Source organism: Chlorocebus sabaeus, chromosome 14, assembly GCF_047675955.1.
Source record: "Chlorocebus sabaeus isolate Y175 chromosome 14, mChlSab1.0.hap1, whole genome shotgun sequence".
Classification (NCBI taxonomy): domain Eukaryota; kingdom Metazoa; phylum Chordata; class Mammalia; order Primates; family Cercopithecidae; genus Chlorocebus; species Chlorocebus sabaeus.
The window spans coordinates 103,194,914-103,210,216 of NC_132917.1; the positions used below are offsets into that span (position 1 = coordinate 103,194,914).

The following is a 15,303-nucleotide window of genomic DNA, read 5'->3' on the forward strand; positions in this document are numbered from 1 at the left end:
GAGGTCAAGTGGAATTGCTTTCTGTGCTTCACGTTCCAGTGAGACCACTTCCTGAACTCTATTGCAAGGTTGAGTTGCCGGCTGGGCTCTGTGATTGCCTCTGATTGGGCAAAGCTGCAGACTGTCTTCCCAAATAGTCTGCAACTTTGCCTGATCCGAGACAGTCACAGAGCAATACCCTTCTGTCTTCCATTCACCCACAACATGAAGGAATTGCTTAATTAACTAAAAGGGCACCCAAATGCCCTACATCTGGGTGAGAAATACTGTTGTGCCGGGCGCGGTGGCTCAAGCCTGTAATCCCAGCACTTTGGGAGGCCGAGACGGGTGGATCACGAGGTCAGGAGATCGAGACCACCCTGGCTAACACGGTGAAACCCCGTCTCTACTAAGAAATACAAAAAAAGCTAGCTGGGCGTGGTGGCGGACGCCTGTAGTCCCAGCTACTCGGGAGGCTGAGGCCGGAGAATGGCGTGAACCCGGGAGGCGGAGCTTGCAGTGAGCTGAGATCCGGCCACTGCACTCCAGCCTGGGTGACAGAGCGAGACTCCGTCTCAAAAAAAAAAAAAACAAAAAAAACCCAGAAATACTGTTGTTAGATTGTGTAGTTCGGCAGGACAACATGCCAGGCTCTGAGGCAAAGTGAGTTCTCTGGGATTGCTGCTTAGCAGTTTGGGATGGGCAGGGGCAGAAGGTAGGCTACACAGATGTGTGTGGGCTTGATCTTACCTCTGGGCCGGGGATAGCCTTAAGCAGAGCATTGAGGCTTGATTGGGTTGCCACTCACCTTCTGGGTCTGGGTGGGGCCAGCTGCTCCCTCTGCAGATAATTGCTGACCTGTGCTTGCCTCCTGGCCCAGGGAAGGCTTCAGGAAACTGCTGGGGCCTGGCTGGGTCACCATGCTTGGAGATTATTAATTAAAATATTTAATGACTGAAAAAGTCAGAATTAAAGTGAGTTATTTATTATTTATTCTACTAGCTTTTTCTATATATTTTTCTAATTTCTAAAAATGTAATGAAAAAACAACCTTGGCGTAAACAGACTTCATCTTAAATAAGTAATAGTTACATTTAATGTAACAGCATTTTATGACCTTCAGCTAAGCAAATCCTTAACACAAGTCAAAATTATAATGAAGGGCAGTAGGAAAATCTCTTCTGTATTGGCCTAGGGCACCGAGATATGAGTTTTGATGACATTGCTGTGACCTCCTGTTAGTAGGACTTGCGCCTTGAATAACATTTCCATTGGTGGTTTAAGACAATCTCACTCATGCCACATTCTTTTGCCACACTTCTGACATGGCTGCTGGGTTGATTTTAAGCCCTATGTGGCATGGAAGCTTTTGTTTGTTTGTTTGTTTGTTTGTTTTAGAGATAGGATCTCATTCTGCTGCCTAGGTTGGAGTGCAGTGGTGTAATCACAGCTCACTGCAGTCTTGAACTTCTGGGCTCAAGTGATCCTCCAGCCTCAGCATCTCAAGTAGTTAGGACTACAGGCAAACACCACTGCACCCAGCTAATTTTAAAATTTTTTGGTAGAGAAAGGGTTTCACCATGTTGCTCAGGCTGGTTTCGAACTCATGGTTTCAACCAATCCTCCCGCCTTGGCCTTCCAAAGTGCTGGTATTACAGGTGTGAGCCATCATGCCAACCACAAAGAAGTTTGTTTTTTGAGATGGAATCTCTCTCTTCGTCGCCTAGGCTGGAGTGCACTGGCATAATCTTGGCTCACTGCAACCTCCACCTCCCGGTTTCAAGCTATTTTTGTGCCTCAGCCTCCCGAGTAGCTGAGATTACAGGTGTGGGCCGCCACACCCAGGGAATTTTTGTATTTTTAGCAGAGATGGGGTTTCACCATGTTGGCCAGGCTGGTCTTGAACTCCTGACCTCAGGTGATCCACCTGCCTTGGCTTCTCAAAGTGCTGGGATTACAGGTGTGAGCCATCACGCCAACCACAAAGAAGTTTTGTACCTGTACCTGATACTACTTCTCATTTCCTGGTTCTTGTAACTGGCACCTGTTGGCATCCTGTGGGCCTAGTGCTGTGGAGAACTGGTGAGCATGGTGAGACTGGCTAGATACAAAGATGAATGTGTTTCCAAATAAAGAAGAAGGTAATTTAATGAGTTTCTAAATAGGAGATTATATTTCTCAAAACTGTTTCCAGGGTTGAAACATTGGCCTGTTTGATTATTCTCACTATGAGCATTTCAGAACTCTGAAGATCTGGACAGCTTTCTAACACGTGTTCAAAACAATCATCTATGTGCTGTCTAACCAACACTGAAACAGAGGAAGCATTGCCTTCCTTGTTCAGAACAGAATATTGCCACAGCTCACGGTTGTTTTAGCTCTGGGACAGCCCCATGATATGATTGATTTATTCTGAGTTGGCAGCCAAGTCTTTTCACCAAAACTGAAATCAAGCCAGTTCTCTCTATTTTTGTTTGTGGAGTAGAATTTGTAACTTATGTTCATGATATTGTATTTACTTCTGTTACATGATAATTTGTTGTTTTTAGTTCATTCTACGTGTCAAGAGGTTGGAATTCTGATTTTGAATGCTGACGTATTAGCCAACGCACTCAGGTTTGTGAGTCATGTAGATGAGATCAGCATGATATGTTCTCACTCAAGCCCCTGCTAAAACCACTGACCAGGCTAGCACCAGGGAGAGAGTGCTCTGCTGTTGACTCCAGTTTGATCCTTCTAGTTGCATATGATTCATTCATCCGCAACGCAAGGTGCTGCTTAATTAACTAAAAGGGCACTCAAATGCCCTGTATCTGATCATTCAGTTCACAATGTACCTTTGGTTTAACAGAGAGATCATGGGAATATTTTTCAAATGACTCACTATAGCAAAGATACTCGGCGTCTGCTGTACTCCTCTGAACCTCTAGTCTATTCAATTGTGGGCAACAATGAGATTACCTTGATAGGATTGTTGTTAGCAAATGCAAGCTGGCTGATATTAACCATCACTTCCTTTTCTAAGGGTTCATACCATCTGTTAAATAATTAATTCAAGACTTGCACTAGAAATTGACATCTAGCCCATTATCAATAATTTCCATAATATACTCCATTCCCCTTAAAAGATAAATATTCATTTAAAAAAATCTATCAATAGAATGTTGTTAGTTGATAACTGGGGCAAGAGACTACAACTACACTTAACAGGAAAGAGCAGCATAGACAACAGAAACATAAAAGCAAAGGGGATATTCAGTGAATGGTCACACTGAATGGCTCACTGTGATGGGAGCTGAGAGTTCTTGAGTGGTTTAATTAGGACTAGAATGGAAATAAAAGTTGTCAGTTGCTTATGATGGTTACGGGGACCTTGCTGATGTGTTTGAACTTTACGAGTGTGAATCCTGATCCAGGACAGGACAGAAAGAAGTGGAAACAGGAAGAAGGTGGCAGATGCTAGTGATATTTTCATGTAATAAAATGAAAGATTAAAAGCTTTGACTGGGAGTGTGTGTAAAACAGATGAGTAGAATATTTGGAGTCTTTCTGGATCAACATATGTTCACAGTATTTATCAAGTTAGAGATAGTAGTAGTAAATTCAATTAGGGGCAGCAAAGCTGTGATGAATATAGACCTGGACACAATGAGTCTATGATAAGGACATTAAAATGGACATGGAAAACCTGAAAGGCACCAGGGAGAATGGTCCAGGGAGGAGAGTGAAATTAATGCAGGTCTTTGGATTCTTCCCAGACTAGGTAGTGGAAGTCCAGCTAGGACCCCCACTGTGTTGCTCAAATCCAGGAAGTACCATTCCCATAGAATAACGCAGTGTGCATGATGCTCGGTAGCTGTACTGACGGGTAGTATAAGAAATCGATAATATTGCAGTATAATAACTGTGTTCTTCTCCCTGCTTCACACACACCTTTAAAAGTCCTTTGCAGTGTCTTCAGCTTTTTTTTTTTTAATGCCTCCATTTGTTTGAAGACTTACGGGCACTATTCATCCAGATTCACAGTGGTGGATGTTCCTGTTTCCATATTCGGTTCATGATTGCTTCACATATGAGCAAAACCAAGAGTTCCCTGTGCAGCTGCATTAGCCTCTCTTTGTCCTATGAGGATGATCTGTAATTGTATTATCGGAATGGGTTTCCCATCATCCTTGGCATAAATTGCTTCTCCCTAATTTCCTTTCTTTGATGTTTCCTCTAAGTTCCATTTCATAAAGTCTTAATGATACACACTAAGCCTCACTTACTTTTTTATGGGTAAAACGATGCATTATTCCCCATCCTCCCCCGTGGCTTAGGTGAGGTCTTCTATGACATGCCTCTTCCCCAAATTCTGATCTTTGTATGTTATCACTGCATCCTCTGAAGCTTTATCTTTGAATTTCCGCCTGTGTTTTAAAACTTCCTTTGGAAAAGTTCCTGATTCTTGAGATCATCTAGTATATATTTAGCCTTGTATACCACTACCTCGTGGCCTTGTTTTGCTTCCTGACCACAGCTGTCCTTCTCTGGCCGGTCTGTCCCCACCCTTAGTCTCCTTTCCAGCTTGCTGGAAATTCCTTCTTGGACCACAGGAAATACACTAGGGATGTGGCGTGGGGGAATCCCAGCTTCTACCAGTAGGCAGGCAAAGTGGAAGGGAAATTCTTCAATCAGAAAATGAAACTCAGAACCAGAAAAAAATGAGACTGATTCTCAGTGCTCTCACTTACCAGCTTTGTCAGAGAGAGAAAAAAGTCACTCACGTTCCAGAACCTCTGTTTATATCATACATATAAGTATTTATTTATAAGTATGTATCTGTTTATATATGTAAATATATACAATATATGTTATATATATGTGTGTGTATATATGTGTGTATGTGTATATATATGTGTATGTATACACACATACATTAAAAATTCATTTTGGTGCCAGCCCTTAGAACACTACATGTCTTCTAGAATACTCTCAGGGCTCCAAGTCACGCATGCTCTGGGAAGTCCTATGTTAAATAGCTCTTTAGGGGCTGATCAGATTTGGAGGTTCGACTCTGTCATTTTTACACATATGCAATTGTATTAGAAAATGCCTCTTGTTTCAAATATACAAGTACAGTTTTTGAACACAATGTCTTCCTAGCTTGTGGGATACCCTTATCTTGGATTGACCTTCTTCCTCCCTGTTCAAATTTGTAAGATTTTCCTCTAGGTATGTATTTCATACAGTTTTTCTATGGCAAAAATTATCTGCTTAAAATATCTTTTGGATTAGAATGGAAAACTCCTCTCTACAACAAGGAGCAACCGAATCGTAGTGGATGAAGTTTATGTCTATCACCAGGGCACATACGTATGTGATTACACTCAGTCGGATACTGCAAGTTCGTGGACGGTCAGAGCTGTTGTTCAAGTGAGAACCATTGGTAAGTGAGATTTTTATCTCAAGATTGAGATCTGAGAGCCAAATTAAAATTATCTTCTTTTGACTTAGTTAGTTTTTCCTCTTAGGGAAAAAAAAGGATAGTCATACACTTGTAATCACGTAAAACCTTTCATGTGGGCAAACATCAAAGTTGCCATCCCCCAAGGAAGAATAAGTTCTGAAACAGGTTCAAATTCTCACAAGTTGGGTTGTCCATAAATACGTCCCTGATTTGCTTTTGTAATAAATTTAAAAAATGTATTAAACATTTCACACACAGAAATATTGTGACATCCAGGTACCTATCACCAGTTTTAACCATGTTACAATTTTGCCACATGCTTAAAATCATATATATTTTTTTTCTTTAAAGAAACAAAACATTGCAAAGACAACTTGAGGTCTATGATCCCATTCTCTTCCAGGTCTTTGTTTCTGCAGTATAGTCACATCTTGTCATTTATATCATTTCCATTTATGTTTTTACACTTTTTCTACGTAGGTATGCATCTATTAATAAAATAGAATATTGTTTTGAGTTATGAAATGTGTTTTGTGTCGTAAACACTTGGTATTATATTAAATTATTGGTCTGTCAATTTACACACCCATTAGCAGAAAATGCCCTTTATTCCCAAATAATATTTGGTGTTATCAGACTTTATGACTGGTGTTAAGTGGAGCTTCTTTTTTGTTTGTTGTTTTCGACTCCATAGTATACTTCCCTGGCTAATATGAGGTTGAGCATCTTGTTACATGTTTTGTGATTCATTGACTTTCTTCTGCAACTTGTCTGTTTTTGCCCTAACCTTTCCCTTGGGTCATTCTTACTAGATCCGCAAGTATCAGCTTGAATCAACTATGTGATAGAATTAATTTAAATGTGGTCTAAGAAGTCAAAACATAAAAGAGCCAGTCACTCATGCTTTATATCAAAGAGCTAGAGTAGTTGACGTAGCTCTTAGTTAAGATATTAATCTTCTTTTATTACAAGATACAAACCACACGGAGCACCCGAAGACCGAGTGAAACTCTCCTGCTCCTTGCACCCTCTAGCATTCAGAATTATTTTATATTACTTTAGATTAGATCTTATATAGATAAGATTTCATTTTATATTATTAGATTGCTTCTTGAAAGAGAAGTTAGAATGTGAATACCCTACTCCCACCACTTTTCCCCTCCAAGTGATATGTAATTGTACTTTTATTTAGCCATCACTCAGCTCCTCAAATTCTTAGTGGCATAATCTGCTTTTCTCTCACCCGAGGGACACCTTGCAACATTCGTTGCAGCTATTTCAGTCAAGCCCTCTCTGTCATCATCCCTGTCTTCCTCATTTAGTCATTCATTCTCGCATTTATTCATTTCCACACAAATATTTACTGAACACCTAATATGTGTCAGGCTTGGAGCTAAGGCTGCAAGAATGAGTGCCCGGATGCTTTATCTGGCCTCTAAGAGCTTTCCATTTTGGGAAGAAGACAAAGGTGAAGCAAATTATTACAGTACAGTGCAGTGAGAGAAAGGAGCACTGTGGGCACATGGAGGCCCACCAGACCCAACCTGGGGAAGCCCGCTCCAAGTGAGAACTGATGGATGAGGACACACCAGCTCAGTAAGGGTGGGGGAGCTTCCATTCCAGACTGAGGCAGCAGCAGAGTTGATGTCCAGGAGATAAAGGAGAGCATCTGGGAGCAGGACTGACATCACACTCTTCTAATACGTGTGAGGTGTTATGAAGGAACAGTGGGGAGGCATTGAGGGTTTTAAGTGGGAGAATGTCATGACTGAACTTGTATTCAAGATAGATCACCTTGTTTGCTGGGTTGGAAGTGGGTTTTTAAAAGCAAGAATGGAGGCAGGGAGAAGAGTTAGGAAGTTCTGTGGTCAAGCAGGCAGTTGCTGATGGGGATCTGAACTAGGGAGTGGTAGAGGGAATGGAGAGAAGTGGATGACTTTGGAAACATTTAGGAGGTACATCTAAAGGATTTGGTGTTCGGGAGCAAGGAAGAAGGAAAGCAGGTGTCGTGGATACAAGCCAGCCTTTGAGCTGGTCAAGGAGGGAATCTGCTGACAGAGCACATCAATACAGAGGATGAGAGCAGGCACAGTCATGGAGCAGCAGACTTGACTCATGGTTAAACCATGCCTCTGCTTGTGCTGTGAATAGACCTAGTAGAGGTGATAAGAAGTGGCTGGACTTGCAAGTCAACAGAGCATGATGATGGTTTTTACGTAAAAGGTAGGAAAAAGAGAAGAATCAAGGATGTTTTTGTTTTCTGCCCTGGATAAGTTAGGGAATGGTGGCACCATTTAACGAGACTGAAAAAATTGAAGGGAAAGAGCATTTGAAGAGGAGATTAAGTATTAGGCTTAAAAGGACTTTTAGTCATCCAAGGTATGATGACAAGTAGGTATTCGGACAAGCCAGTCTGGAGAAGTTAGGGCTGGAGATGTGAATGTGAAGATGGTCAATTTTTACATAATATCTGAAGCCAAAAAACTGAATGAGATCACCTAGGAAGCGAGCATAGAGACAGAAGGGCCTAGAGCTGAACCTGGGAATGCTTGAAGAGGTGAAAAAGAGGAAGATAATCCTCAAAGGGGATGGGAACAGACATCAGCAAGTGAATATCAGTGGAAGGGTGGCGAGAAGAGCAACCTTCTCATGAAATTGATGAGGTAGGAAAGACATAACCTCAGGCACCAAGACCTTTCATAGGGAAGAGGCCTACAGGGTAAACTTAATACCCAGGGGTATCAGGAGGAGTGAAAGAACACTAGGAGAGGACTAATAGTTAAAAGAGACACAGAGGAAGGGACAGGCACAGAGAAGCGAATATAGCGGTTGAAGGTAAGCAGTAGAGTACAGGCACATGGAACCAAAAGAAGAGAGGGTTTCAAAGAGAGCATGGCCAACAGTGTCCAATGCTGCTAGAGGTAAAGTAGATGAAATTTGATTATGCCCAATGGATTTAGGTGCATGGGTGGCACTGGTGAGTTTGGCTAAAGCAGTTTCAGTGGAATGATGGTGGCGGAAATCAGGTTCTATAGGAGGTGAGTGGGTGGAGGGAATTAGCACAGAGAACTGCCTTTCAAGAATTTGGCTGGGAAGGAAGGAGAATAAGTGAAGCTGGAGACATAAGGCAGGGAGTGTTTTCTCTTTTTTAGGATGATGTGACTGAGTATGAATAAATGGTGATGAGAAGAAGCCCAAAGAAAGAGAGAGAGAAGGAAAGAGAGACAAGTTAAAAATACAGGACTGAGATGGTGCAAAGGGGAGAAGGAGGATTCTGAGAAGTAGAAGTAGATGATGTCAACAGCAAAGATCCTGAATTTTTCTTTATCCAGAAAAAGATACAGCTTCAGGAGGAAGTTTGACAGTGGAGGCATATTTGAAAGTTTGTGGCAAGAAGTTGATTGATAAAATTGTTAATTAAGGACTGGACTCTTCTTTATTTTGAAATAAACCATGAGTTAAAGGATGGAGAGGTGGACTCAGATATGCTTGACTTGCACAGTTTCTCGGGCAGATTCTCCTTTTGGTTCAATTACTCAGCCAGATGGCACCACAAAGAAATCTTGTAGGAAAAGACAGGGATAGGAGCTCAAGTCTGCAAGGGGCAGGATTAGTATGAAAGAAAATACATGCAGGAGGAGATGGATCAATTAACAACTAATGTTCTACCAGCACCCACAACCTGATGTGGCAGTCATTTTAGAGGGCAAGCTTTTTACATGGAAACCGGAATTCCTAAACTTACAGATAATGGGTAAAATTTGAAGACAGAGCCCTAAGACATTTAGATCAAAGTGTGGCTGTGCACCCAAGTCTTCATCAAGCAGGCCTTCAGACTTCTCAATGCAAATAATAATCTTTGTTTTCATCTTTCAGTGGGAGACACTAAACTCAAACCAAATATTCTGGATCCTGTCGAGAGCACACTGGAAGTAGAACTTGGTAAGCTGGGCCTCATCACCTTTGAATGACATTGTGCTGCTGGGAGCAGGTCTAAGTGTGATAGAAGGAAAACAGCATTGGGATTTTCAAATAGAATTGGGTGTGAATTTTAACTCAGCCATTGACTAGTTTTGTGACCTTGCACAGTTACTTCATCCTTTAAGCCTCAGTACTTAAATCTGCAAATAGCTATCATAAAACTGACCCTAAAAGATTATACTGCAGGCTGGGTGTGGTGGCTCATGCCTGTAATCCCAGCACTTTGGGAGGCTGAGGTGGGTAGATCACTTGAGGTGAGGAGTTTGAGACCAGCCTGGCCAACATGGTGAAACCCCGTCTCTACTAAAACTACAAAAATTAGCCGGGTGTGTGGGTGGGTGCCTGTAATCCCAGCTACTCAGGATGATGAGGCGGGAGAATCACCTGAACCTGGGAGGCGGAGGTTACAGTGAGCCGAGATTGCGCCATTGCACTCCATCCTGGGTGACAGAGCGAGATTCCATCTCAAAGAAAAAAAATATATTCAGAAATAATGAGACAATGTATGTTAAGTGGCTGGAGCATAAAACATGATCAATAGATTTTTATCCTTTCTTAACTTCCCCCAGGAACAGGTGGTTTTGTGTGTGTTGGTTAGGTCTATCAGTTATGACTACAAATTCGCCAACCTGAGTAACATTAACTCTTATGAATATGACATTTAGTCTGGCCTTTAAGAGAATTGTAGTAGAATTCTACAACTGCTGCTCAAACAAGTTGTATTCCAAAGTAGTGTCTTCTTTGGGGTTGAGGAGAAATTGACTTCCCTGTGGTCTCATTTTATTTTATCAACTTCAATAACATCTCTGTCTTTCTACACAGACAAATAAGAATTGTTGTGTTTAAAATAAAATGCTGTTTTTCTTTTAATAATATAAATATTTTCTAAAATGCTACTAAAAGATTTATTATTTTAGAAAGAAATGTAAAACTACTTATTATGATATAAGATCACTAGGTGGCAGGAGTGGTGCGTTCTGACTCTAGAAATAGCACTACCTGTATGCTCAACATCACAGGAGTGGAAGGAAGGAGGAAAGAAGGAGGAAAATATTAGATTAATTCAAATAGTCAAGTTACATATGTGTTAGTGAATTATAAGGTATTACCAGTGGAAAAACGTTAAGGTGCAAAGATGAGTTTTCAAATGGAGCTCCTAATCATTTCACGGTTAAATATGAAGTTTGAGGCAGAGCATATCTGAATATTCCTCATGGAAAAAAACGGGTAGAAAAAAGTCTCATAATATGCATGTCCATCCTTAGTGAATTGTTCAGAAAAGTTGCTTAATATCTAAATAATTTTTAAATTTAAACCACGTGCTACAATAACATTACGATTTTTACTTAAAAAACAAATATTGGATAGTAAAATTGTCTTTATGGACACACCTCGTGCTTCAATAGTAGTGCAGAAGACCGGGCTGATCTCAGAAATTCCTCATTTTCTTAGATTTTCTTAGTGTCTTTCTCAATCCACATAAGAACCCTTAGTGATATAATCATGCTTATCTTCATTTTAAGAACATACGATCATATGGTTGCGATAGAAGGATTGCCCATTAGAACAAATGTACCTGGTTTTATGCATTTCTGAATGAGAGATGTGTAGACGTTTCATTATTTCTGGCACACATATTCTACCTGCAAACCTGACTGCATCAGGAAACAGCTCCTCGCGACATCTTCCTCCCAAACAGGACAAAGTGTTCTCACCAGCTTCCTTCTTGTTTTCTTTGGTCTCTTCATTTTCAGGAAAGCCTTTAACTATTAGCTGCAAAGCACGATTTGGCTTTGAAAGGGTCTTTAACCCTGTCATGAAATGGTACATCAAAGATTCCGACCTAGAGTGGGAAGTCTCAGTACCTGAGGCAAAAAGGTAAGAAAAAACCTCATGGATTCTGTTCTCTGCAATTCAGAAGAGCTACTTTTACCTTTAGAAGCGTCTAAAATAAACAGTCGATGGTGTAACCACGAGCACCGACTAGTGGTGAAAATAAAAGTACAGAAATGCAAAGTGCAAAGGGCCATTGAATGAATACCTGAAGCAACTTAACCCTGAAAAAGAGGATCACAGGAAGGCTCTCTGTCTTGAAATCCTTGGGAGCTGTTATATTGTTTGAGAAATTTGACTTGGTTTCTTGCTCTCTGGGGCACAGAACCCAGATCAGTGGTTAGAATTTACTGGTGAGATATTTTGGCCAGTAGAAAACCCTAGCTATTTGTAGCTATCCAATCACAAGAAAAGTTGACCTCCAGTCCCCGGAAGGATCAAAGGTCCTGGATCCAATGATGTCCAATCAGACATATCTCTTAAGGATGAATTCCCTGATTTTTCCAAGATGTGACCCAGAGTAAGAGTCTATGCATTAAGCACCTTCTTCTGATACTTAATAGATATCAATAAGCAAATGCAATATCATTTTGAAAAGCATACATCATTACAACAAAAGTACAGAACAGATTTTGGTCACAACAATAATATTTAGCAAGAATTTCTAAGATCAGGAAGGTCATTGGGGCCCATCTTAAGCTGACATTGTATTAGAGTTCACAGTAGGAGAGTGTAGTCAAGAGCGTATGCTTTGACATCACCCACCCTTGGGTTTAAACCCATTTTCTATCTAGTGGCAACATGAACCTGAGCCCCTGTGAGCCTCCATCACCCCATTGATAATCTATGGATGATAACCTGCACTTTGCAAGCTCACTGGGAGGGCTGGTCACAGCAGAGGTGTTATGCCTATCACAATGTGTGACAGGTAGGAAACACTCAGTGAATAGGAGCTGGCATCGTGCTCTTAGAGCAACACAGCCTAAAACATCATCCACATACACAAAATTTCTTAACACAAAGATGGATTGTAGATCGGCAACTTCAGAGAACTCAAATTGTGAATAAATGCCAAGACTCCCAACTTCCTGGGTGGAGCAGCGTGGCACAAGCCCAGGAATCAGGCTGCCCATGCCCTGTGGTGTGGTCTGGGGCTGCTCACCCACCTTCTCTGCCGTGTCCTTGTCGCTGGCCGAGACCATTATGATCCTATTATACTCTAGGGCTCCTGGGAGATGAGGAATGGAGGGCATTAAAGTCAATATTTGGTGCACAGAAGAAGTCCATATTTGGTACACACAGTAAACCTTCAGTAGGAGTTGGTCATTTTAAATATTTTCCTTAAGGTATTGTTATTATCTATTCTCAAAGGGAATTCTTAGAGTAAGGAAGGTCAGATGAGTCTCACAAGCAAATAATGTCTTAGCTTGAATGCTTAGAAGAGTCAATAATTGAGTCAAGAATGAGCCCTTTTTGACCGTCTTACATTCTTGTGGTATCTTCTTGTACTATTGACCTCACAGTTCTCTAAAAGTCAGACTGTTGGCTGCTTATACGCGTTCCAAATGCTGCAAATGGGTGTCAATGTACGTTACTGAATGGAGTGGTATTTCTTCTCCTTTCTCAGTATTAAATCCACTTTAAAGGATGAAATCATTGAGCGTAATATCATCTTGGAAAAAGTCACTCAGCGTGATCTTCGCAGAACGTTTGTTTGCTTTGTCCAGAACTCCATTGGAAACACAACCCAGTCTGTCCAACTGAAGGAAAAGAGAAGAGGTAAGCCCAGGAGGCTGCCCAGGAGGCAGGAAACTGCCTCCACTTGAGAGGGGAGGAGTTTTCCTAGAGAATAATAATGACAGCGATTACATTTTCTCAATGACAGACATTGTTCTAAGCACTTTCCTTGTGTCAACCCACTCAATACCTTGACCAAAGCCACACAACTAGTAAACTGCATATTATTGGTTAGAGCTAGTTCTCTTAAGTAATACTTTGTGTTTGGGAGGCTGTGTTGGAAAAGCAACTCTTTCATGTACTCATTCATTCATGCATTCATTCTACAATAGCTACAGGGTGTGCCCAGAGTGGCAGGCATTGTGCTACGACCTAACTCCCTTTCCGATTTTTCTTTCCTGGCTTCCAAATCCAGAGAACATGATGGGTTCATGTTCTGATGAATGGAGAATGGAAGAGAGAAGGAGTAATCTTGTTCATTGTTCAAAATGGTGTGTGTATATCATGGATATATATATATATTTTTTAAAAGCTGGAGTAGAAATTCTAGGTAAGGAATAGCATTTAAATTTCTTTAAAAAGAAATGCCCAGAGATGAAATTGATATCATTTATTCCTTTAATTAATAGACAACTATAGTTATAAGCAGGTTTGAATGTTTCTGAGGCTTAAAGAAGACAAAGTGTGTTCTGGCCTGTAGTAAACCCTCTGTTAAGGGGGTTTTCCGCTATGGGAGTACGCAGGAGATCCCTCGTGTCAGGTAAGTCAGATGGGACTCCTGGTCTCAGGAAATGTAGGCTGCAGTAGGAATGATAATACAGGAAAATAACTTACAATATGCAATGAGAGAGATATAAATGGATTGTGTGGAAGTTTACGAGGGTAAAAAAATAAAATGAATATGATAAGTTTCCTAGGCCATCCTGATCAGGAACTGCCCATTCCCCTGGGGTCTCTAGTGTTTATTGTAAGACAGTACTCAAAATGTGATTTTTTAAAATTTTATTTTAATAGGTTTTGGGGGTACAGGTGGTTTTTGGTTACATGGATAAGTTCTTTATCTAAAATCTTTAGATTTTTGAGATTTTGGCATACCCGTCACCCGAGCAGTGTACACTGTACTCAATGTGTAGTCTTTTATCCCTCACTCCCCTCCCACCCTTCTCCCACCTTCTCCAAAGTCCATTGTATTATTCTTAAGCCTTTGTGTCCTCAAAGCGTAGCTCCCGCTTACAAGTGAAAATACACGATGTTTTGTTTTTTATTCCTGAGTTACTTCACTTAGAATAATGGTATCCACCATCTTGGCTAACAAGGTGAAACCCCGTCTCTACTAAAAATACAAAAAAAATTAGTCGGACGTGGTCGCAGACTCCTGTAATCCCAGCTGCTCGGGAGGCTGAGGCAGGAGAATGGCGTGAACCCGGGAGGCGGAGCTTGCAGTGAGCGGAGATCGCGCCACTGCACTCCAGCCTGGGCGACAGAGCGAGACTCCGTCTCAAAAAAAAAAAAAAAAAAAAAAAAAAAAAGAATGGTCTCCAACTCCATCCAGGTTGCTGCACATGCCATTATTTTGTTCCTTTATATGGCTGAGTAGTATTCCATGGTGTGATTTACGAGGTTTCCAGATTCACAAAAACTGCTGCTAGTGGCAATGATTTTGACAAAATAATAGGGCTGGTAAAGGTGCTGGGTGGGCCATAGCGCCGGCCTGAACATGGTCGTGGTCCAATCCCACTGCCTCTGTGTCTCTTCATACCGGCACTGTCTCCACAGTGGTGCTCCTGTACATCCTGCTTGGCACCATCGGGACGCTGGTGGCCGTGCTGGTGGCGAGTGCCCTCCTCTACAGGCACTGGATTGAAATAGTGCTGCTGTACCGGACCTACCAGAGCAAGGACGAGACGCTTGGGGGTAAGGTTACCTCTGCGTGCGGCCCTCTGACTTTTCCTCTGGGAATTGACTTGGAGCAGGACAACAGAAAATACCATCACTACCCCTTGGCTTTGTTTCCTCAGAGTTACCTTATAAAAGAATTTCAAATGTCCCCTGCCAGCCAGGGCAGAGGATAAAGAAGGAACTGAAGAAAGAAATGTCCCCACTGGATAAAGTCATGCCCCTGAGGTTTTGAGGCCTTCCTCCGAGTCTAGTGACTTCACACTGAGGAAGGCTGGAGAAACAATTATTTTTTTCATTCCAGTTGCCAGGAATCTTGTAGGCAATGCTATTGTGAAACATGTTGAACTTAAAAACAATCCCTGTATAACCAACCTAAAGTCATAGGGCAAATGACTGAACATCTCTGTGCCTTTGTTTCCTCATCT

The 15,303-nt window shown here is 41.4% G+C and overlaps 1 protein-coding gene across 1 annotated transcript in view; it reads left to right on the top strand.

Moving 5' to 3' along the window:
• IL18RAP (interleukin 18 receptor accessory protein) overlaps nt 1-15,303 on the top strand; it is a 32,644-nt gene that overhangs the window by 12,332 nt on the left and 5,009 nt on the right. The window contains exons 7-11 of the mRNA XM_073023297.1: nt 5,257-5,407; nt 9,305-9,370; nt 11,164-11,287; nt 12,870-13,021; nt 14,756-14,893. Of these exons, the coding sequence (XP_072879398.1) occupies nt 5,257-5,407; nt 9,305-9,370; nt 11,164-11,287; nt 12,870-13,021; nt 14,756-14,893 (631 nt within the window). The remainder of the gene's footprint in view (nt 1-5,256; nt 5,408-9,304; nt 9,371-11,163; nt 11,288-12,869; nt 13,022-14,755; nt 14,894-15,303) is intronic.